This window comes from Cololabis saira, chromosome 1, assembly GCF_033807715.1.
Source record: "Cololabis saira isolate AMF1-May2022 chromosome 1, fColSai1.1, whole genome shotgun sequence".
NCBI lineage: Eukaryota > Metazoa > Chordata > Actinopteri > Beloniformes > Belonidae > Cololabis > Cololabis saira.
In genome coordinates this window covers 9,995,609-10,003,480 of record NC_084587.1, presented here as the reverse complement: position 1 = coordinate 10,003,480, position 7,872 = coordinate 9,995,609, and the positions used below count along the sequence as shown (strand labels likewise).

Sequence of the window (7,872 nt, the reverse complement as noted above, 5' to 3'; positions counted from 1 at the left end):
TCAATTCCTGCACAAAAAAAAAAAGTCTTTTTATATACTCTTGAGTGTTATGTGTGTGCAAGTGTGTGTGTAGAGGAGAGAGAGACATATGTACATGACTCATGAGCAGATGTATGTACAGTAATAAACTACCAATAAACAAGGGTATGGACATCATTCTTGATTACTGTTATTATCATCGTCATTTCTGGGAACGGTGTGAAAAGGTACAGAGTGACAGGCCAGTTCAAACCCCTTAAAATGATCCAGGATGTTTTTATCCGTTTCATTTTAAAAATAATCTTTATTTCAAATTAAGTCAAACAAGAAAAATAAACTTAGTTGCTAATATAAATGAGGCGTAGGCCAGCTGAGCTGTTAATTAGAGGCACAAAGTGATGGAACCCATTACGAAATTTACAAAATCACAAGTTTGCCATTAAAAAAAATCAACTTTGATGTTGGAATCACACTTTTGCCTTTTAAGCTTATATTTTCCAGAGAAAATGCAGAAATTCTAACTTTATAAATGTACAAATTAGTTAGCAAAAACTCATAATCACTGAACTAATAAGTTTGAAACTTCAAAGTGAAAACTTCAATTTTACTAATTCAAAAATTTGCAAAAAATAAAAGGAATTCTTTCAAATTCGTAAATAAAATCTATGAATCTGTGACTTTATAAAATTCCAAATTTGCAATAAAAAAATTATTCTTTATATATTCACAGCTTTATAGTGCTGCAATTTGTTCGTAACTTTTAAAACTAAAAACTCAAAAGTTGTCACTAACAAGATTTGTAAGTGACAACTCTTTTTTGACTTGTACAGTTTAATAACTCAACATTTCAAGAGGAAATTCCCTTCAAACTCCACAAGTCCCAGCTCTTTAAATAAGATCGTACAATTTTTGACCTTAGAAACTCAGAAATCTTCAAGAGAAAATTTAAACCTTAAAGGAGCTTGAGGCCGGATTGTGGCAGGATTTATGAAAAAAATCCGTATACATTTTAAGTTTTCTAGTAATAATGTCAGATGAAGCGTTCCAAACCCAAAAGAATGAGCCCTCTAGTGTATCTCTCCGTTGCCTTGAACAGGCTGTGTGCTGCAAAATGTGCTGCAATTCGGTCCCGAGTTTCCCGCGCTGGGCTGTGGATGTGAAGTCACATGACGCTGCATGTGCGTTCTCCCCGTTCTCCCGTGCCGGCTTCACTGTTGGCTGCAGTACCCCCGACGGCCGTCGTGGTAAAGGGTGGCGCTAGAGAGTCTCATTTCTTAAAAGGAGCCTCAAGCTCCTTTAAAAATTCAGAAATGTACAGAAAGTAAAAAAATTGACTTAGAATTTCCGACTCGATAAAACTAATATTTTGCAAGAGAATACCTGCAAATGTATTTATTTTTTTTTTGTAGTTTATAGTTTGATTGTTCTTATTTATCCTCATTTTTATCTATTACTTGCTGTAAAACACATTGGCACACAGAAAGGCTGTTGTAAAGTGCTATATAAATAAAGTACATTACATTACAGATTTACAATTTTAAGATAATGCTAAAAAGTTAATAATTTTAATTTATTCTTAACAAGTAAGTAAAAACTTTTTTGATTTGACAGAATTCCACATTTGAGACTTCTTGAAACTTCTTCATAGACTTGCAGTTTTGCAGGAGAAGCGTTAAGAGTAATTTTTGAACGGAAACTCAAAAATGTGTAAATAAAATCATAAATTCTTCATAGATTCACAAATGTGTAATAAAACCCTCCAGAAATGCAGATTCTATTGTTAGTTTAAACCACGAGAGGGTAAGTAAGGTGATCTCAGAGACCTTGACTGTGGCATGGTTGTTATTTAAGTAGCAGTTGTGTGGCTAAAAATACCATATTGACAATGAGAAGTGGTTTATGTCAGTCTTAAATCTACACCTTGGACCATGACAAATGAAAAAAAAAGCCCAGTGACGTGTACTTTAATTACCTGTAGGGCAACGGCTGTTCAGCATGTTTTTATGTATAGAGGACTATTTGCATCTGTATTCGTGGGTCATGTGAGTCGGAGGAGCAGAGTCGTGACAGGATGTTACTGTTTTGTGAACTGGGTTAAACGGGTGTCAACACTGGGCCCTTAACACATAAAAACTCCTGCTCAGAAAGGTTCTGGCTGCTTTAGCCTCTGCTGAAAGTGAGGTTAAGTCGGGTCACATGTCCCACGAGGGGCATGGACTCAAAGTTCACGTCTTTGCAGGTTCACTGCTGGTGAAAATATTTGAACAGCATTTTTTTCCCCCCCGTTTTATGGCCACCCCTCTTGGTCAAAGGGTGTCGTTCTGCCCAGCAAAACATTGACTGTGAAAAAATTTTAAATATACAGGACTGTCTCAGAAAATTAGAATATTGTGATAAAGTTCTTTATTTTCTGTAATGCAATTAAAAAAACTAAAATGTCATACATTCTGGATTCATTACAAATCAACTGAAATATTGCAAGCCTTTTATTATTTTAATATTGCTGATTATGGTTTACAGTTTAAGATTAAGATTACCAGAATATTCAGTTTTGAGATAGGAATTTTGAGTTTTCTTAAGCTGTAAGTCATGATCAGCAATATTAAAATAATAAAAGGCTTGCAATATTTCAGTTGATTTGTGATGAATCCAGAATGTATGACATTTTTGCATTACAGAAAATAAAGGACTTTTTCAAAATATTCTAATTTTCTGAGACAGTCCTGTAAACTGAGATAAAAAGAAGAATTGAACACAAGGTTGGATATCATAGATAGATTGATAGATAATTCCAAATTATTATAATAGTAGAGTAATGCTTTATTTTCATACAGCATTTTTATTTCAGTGGAAATAACTCTTGCCAAGAAAGCAAAGCAATATTGTTAATTTTCTGTTATTTTGGGTTCAGACATTGAAGAGAAAAAGTCCCTTATTTTCTTCAGTCCTTTATCACTCCTCAACATTTTGTCAAGAAGGTTCAATGTTTCAGAATTTATGTTACCGGCGGTATCAATGACCTGTGTTTCTTGGGAAACAGAAGGATCTGGGCAAAAACCTGAGAGGAAAAGAAAGAAATATCAATGGTCGTTGTTACATTATTGAACGTGACATTAAAGCAACAGCTACTTCAGAAAGAAAAGACACAACATCCACTTTCGCACTGAGCAAAGCATTTCACGTTTTAAGTTTTAATGCAACCAGATGGAGAGTTCCTACCTTTCTCTGGATCATGGATGATGGGTGGCGGTAAGTTCACACACTCCACCTGCTTCTTGAACTCTTGGAGTTCAGCAGCAGAGACCTTGGGTCGCCTGCCTGAAGGACAGAGCGGGTACAGAAGATGAAATTCTGGGTTGGAAAACGCCTGGAACACGTCCAACTCGGTTCAGTTTCACCAGTGACACTTTCAATTGTGGGATACCATTTTGCTGCAACTGTTGCTCCATTTCAGCACGCTGTTTGCTGTTTGTTGGTGTAGCAGTTACATATACACTCACTGGCCACTTAATTCGGTACACCTCTCCAACTCGTTAACGCACATTTTGTAATCACCCAATCACATGGCAGCAACTCGATGCATTTAGGCATGTAGACATGGTCGAGATGACCTGCTGCAGTTCAAATCAGCATCAGAATGGGGAAGAAAGGTGATTTAAAGGAGCTTGAGGGAGGATTATGGCAAGATTTATGAAAAAAATCCGTATACGTTTTAAGTTTTCTAGTAATAATGTCAGATGAAGCGTTCCAAACCAAAAAGAATGAGCCCTCTAGTGTATCTCTCCTTTGCCTTGAACAGGCTGTGTGCTGCAAAATGTGCTGCAATTCGGTTCCGATTTTCCCGCGCTGTCCTGTGGATGTGACGTCACATGACGCTGCATGTGCGTTCTCCCCGTTCTCCCGTGCCGGCTTCACTGTTGGCTGCAGTACCCCCAACGGCCGTCGTGGTGAAGGGTGGCGCTAGAGAGTCTCATTTCTTAAAAGGAGCCTCAAGCTCCTTTAAGTGACTGAACTGAAAAAATCTGAAAAATGGTTCAAATGTTATTTTGTAACTTGAAAATTTTAAAATATGTTTATGTAAAATATGCTTTGCTGATGAGAGAATATGTTTCTCTATTTTTCTTGTTTTTGTGAGGGGGGATATATATTGTTTTTCGGCACTACCTTGTTCTCTATAGCTGATATAACATGAATTACTGTGGGATCAATAAAGTTCTTATTTTTGCCATCTGAGAAAATTAAACATATTATATTTGGTGCCTAACTGTTTCCCAAGTATATTAGTGTGTGTGTGAATGAATAAATTAGACGTAAAACGTACATTTCTTTGTAGAAAGGCGCTTTATGAAAATAAGTCCATTCACTTGTATTAGTTTACAGCGCAGTCTTGCCACATCCAATATGGCGGCGACGTTGACGTATTGGCAGCTCCATGGGGCGGAGCTTGGACGTAGGCAGTGCTTTTGGGTTGGGTTGCCAGGTTTGTCAGGAACCCGTTAATATAATACATCCATGCCCAATAGATCCATGATCCATGCAGGAACCCCGACACGTGAAACACCATTGACTCATTTCACTTTAAAATCGGGAGATAAGCGGGAGAAATTACAAATCGGGAGCAGGGCGGGAGAAATGGTTGAAAATCGGGAGACTCCCGCTTAAATCGGGAGTGTTGGCAGGTATGGGTAAAGGGGAGGTAATTATCAGACGTTTTGCCAATTGTTCAAATCTTTATAATTATAATCTACAATGACCAGGTAATATTATGGAAACAACACATGCTTTCTTTTACAATCCAGTTTCACTTTAATTAATGGGTAAATATCAGGTAATTATTTCTGTACTTAATGAGGAAGTACCAGGTAATATTATGGAAACAACACACGCTTTCTTTTACAGTCCAGTTTCACTTTAATTACTGAGTAAAAGCCAGGTAAAAATTTCTGTACTTATTGGGTAAATACTTAGGAAATAGAATTACTGGGAAAGTAACTACAAGGTAAGTACCTGCCAATTGCCAGGTAAAACATAGTAACTATCAGGTTAATTACAAGGTCAATAGAGTCATTTACACCCCTCGGGGGTACATGCACCAATCCATTGATAATACATAAATCAATAATGAACAGGTAAATACGCGGTAGTTATCCATGAAATGTATAGTAAATACAAAGTAACTACATGGTCATTGAAGTGTAATTAGCTGGTAACTACCTCAAATATAGGTTATAATTTCCTGGTAGTTTGCAGAAAAATACCTGGTACTTACTTAGAAATAATTAATGTAATTTCAGAGTAATTACATGGTAAATTGACTGGTAGTTACCAATATTAACCTAGTAAATACCTGTAATTTCCCTCATAGTTCCCATCTAATGTCTTTGTAATTACCTAGTAATGTTTAGTTTAAACAACCAGGTATTTACCATGTTATTACATGGTAAATACACATAATTACATGGTACAAGAAAATACGTAATAATTACCTAGTACTTACTGGGTAAATTACCCGGTAGTTACCATGTAATTACCTTGTAAATACAAGGTACTACTAGGTAATTGCAGTGTAATTACCATGGTATTACCTGGTTATTACTGTACTGTAAAAGAAAGGGTTACCCATTTTTCTGTGATGTGATCAAAGTGTGTAAAAAAAAGAATAAATTAAAGCTGCAAGCAGCGATGAATGGGCCCTCGCGCGTGCAATTTTCACCCATAAAGATCAAGGACTCAAAACTAAGTCCTATGACACCACCCATGACTCTTTATGTCAAACAATTCAAAAAATATGGCAGAAAATAGAAACTATCAAATATTGACCAATCAGAAGAAGGGGCGGGGCTAATTCAGGCCAATGAAGGTCTAGTACTCAATACTGAGTCCGATGACACCACCCACATGTCTTTATCACAACCCGTTCAAAAGTTATGGCAGAGAATAGGAACTATCAAATATCGATCAATCGGGCACGCTTTTTGGCGTCTAGCGTCGCCATGATAATGCTTTTGAGTGAGCAAAGTAATGCGTGTCGTTGCAGGATCAAGACGCACATTTTGATGTATAACACACCTAGGTGCACGTTACGGTTCAGGCCGTATTAACGGCCAAATAAGTGGCATAAATTGCAAATGACACGATTAATTCAAAATGGCCGACTTCCTGTTCGGTTTCGGCCATGGCGCCAAGATACTTTTCTTTAAGTTGTGACATGATACAGGTGTGTAGCGATTTTCGTGCATGTACGTCAAACCGTATTGTGGGGCTTGAGGCACGAAGTTTTCTAGGGGGCGCTGTTGAGCCATTAGACCACGCCCATTAATGCAAACCATTAAATATCAAGTTTTTCGCCAGGCCTGGCTTGCGTGCAAAATTTGGTGACTTTTGGGGCACGTTTAGGGGGAAAAAAGGCCCTCATTTCGTCGGGAGAAAAACAACGAGAACGAGAACATACAGATACAATAGGGCCTTCGCACTGTAAGTGTTCGGACCCTAATAAATGCACTTCTTCTTTTGGGCATAAAAGATGTGTGATGAAATGGTGTATTTGATCCAGCTCGGTGTGGTAGTTCTTACTCAGGAGCTGCAGTCCGCTGTAGCTGTTCCTGCCGATGGTGTTGTTGGAGTACACCACCATGCAGTCAGGGCAGCCGGTGCTCAGCAGGACGGCGGAGGCCCGGTAGGGGTTCACTGCAGAGCACATTCACAACATCGTCAACAAGCATTGCAAAGCTGGAGGCAAAGTTCAGATCTGTTGGCCGCGGTACAAGATCAGCAACACTCACCCATGACAAGTTTGTTGTTTTCCAAGGTTGTGTTATAAGACATACTGATGCAGCGACCCGACCTTCAACAAAATAAACTATTTTAATAAAAGATGTACCCTGGACACTCTGTTTGCACTGTTGCCCTCAGGTAGACGGTACAGAGCAATAAAAACAAGAACAACCCAATTTAGAGACAGTTTTTATCCTACAGCTGTAACAAAACTCAATCTACTCAGAAGCAAACCGTAAACTAACATACGGTTTGTTGGGATCTGCAAACCGTATGTCATAGCCTGCATGTGTAGAGTATTTTTAATTATTTATTGGTTTAAATCAGTTATTTGTTTTATTTTATGTTGTGTTTAAATGTTTTATATACTATGGTATTTATCTATTTATTTTTTAGCACTGACTGATGGCACTTCTGATTTTGTTGTTGTATAACAATGACAATAAAGATCTAATCTAATCTAATCTAATCTAAAGTGTGCTATATCCCTTAAATTGAGTGTTGAAATTACATTTTTGGGTTCATAGTGTTGACGATGGTATCGGCCTGCTCAGCAGCCGTGAGGTTCAACCAGTTGGTGTCCATAAACATCTTCGTCATCTCTCTGGCTCCAGGCATATCCATGGTCTCGGCTATGTGCATCCATTTCCCAAGCAGCTGTAATGGACGACGTGGGTTTTTTTTGTCATTTTTACAAGGTTTCATAAAGAAAGTGACAGCTGAGCCGAGAGTGATCTTACCTGATCCCTTCCTGGGAGCTCCAGAGGTCGTATCAGACCTTCACAGCTACTCACAGGAGCTGAGCGTCCGACAGACACAAGACTGAAGACGGCCACGATCACATGAACAAACTCCATCGTAGCCGGCCGGCGGACTGGTTACATTCAGGCTTCACACCGCCACTTTTAAATTCCCAAGTCTAACGTCACATGAGCTGATGCAGCCCCCAGCTGTTTACTTTAATGTTGTAATCCCCTGATAGATAAGAAACATCCGTGAAGGACAAAAAAAAAAAAAGTTGTTCACCGTCCCATGTGCTTTTTTTAGTGTTAAGTATTATCAAGTGACACTTTCATAGGTACACCTTGCTGGTACCGGGTTGGGCCCCCTTTCACCTTC

At 38.3% G+C, this 7,872-nt stretch overlaps 1 protein-coding gene across 1 annotated transcript; it reads right to left on the bottom strand.

The window, feature by feature from the left end:
- Positions 1-2,775: 2,775 nt before the first annotated feature.
- On the bottom strand, positions 2,776-7,652 carry LOC133450722 (uncharacterized). The gene is made up of 6 exons (XM_061729564.1): positions 7,494-7,652; positions 7,265-7,410; positions 6,762-6,823; positions 6,553-6,666; positions 3,199-3,297; positions 2,776-3,037 (listed from the first exon to the last, which is right to left on the bottom strand). The coding sequence occupies exons 1-6, from the start codon at positions 7,608-7,610 to the stop codon at positions 2,865-2,867; spliced, it is 711 nt and encodes a 236-aa protein (XP_061585548.1). The 5' UTR covers positions 7,611-7,652; the 3' UTR covers positions 2,776-2,864.
- Between the last annotated feature and the right edge of the window lie 220 nt (positions 7,653-7,872).

Bases quoted from the DNA above. Each gene is read 5' to 3' on its own strand.
- LOC133450722 (XM_061729564.1), bottom strand. From the start codon at position 7,610: ATGGAGTTTGTTCATGTGATCGTGGCCGTCTTCAGTCTTGTGTCTGTC. The intron at 7,411-7,493 runs GTAAGATCACTC...CGTCCATTACAG, and splicing joins AGCTCCCAGGAAGGGATCAG to CTGCTTGGGAAATGGATGCA. The intron at 3,038-3,198 runs GTAGGAACTCTC...TTTTCCTCTCAG, and splicing joins CATCCATGATCCAGAGAAAG to GTTTTTGCCCAGATCCTTCT.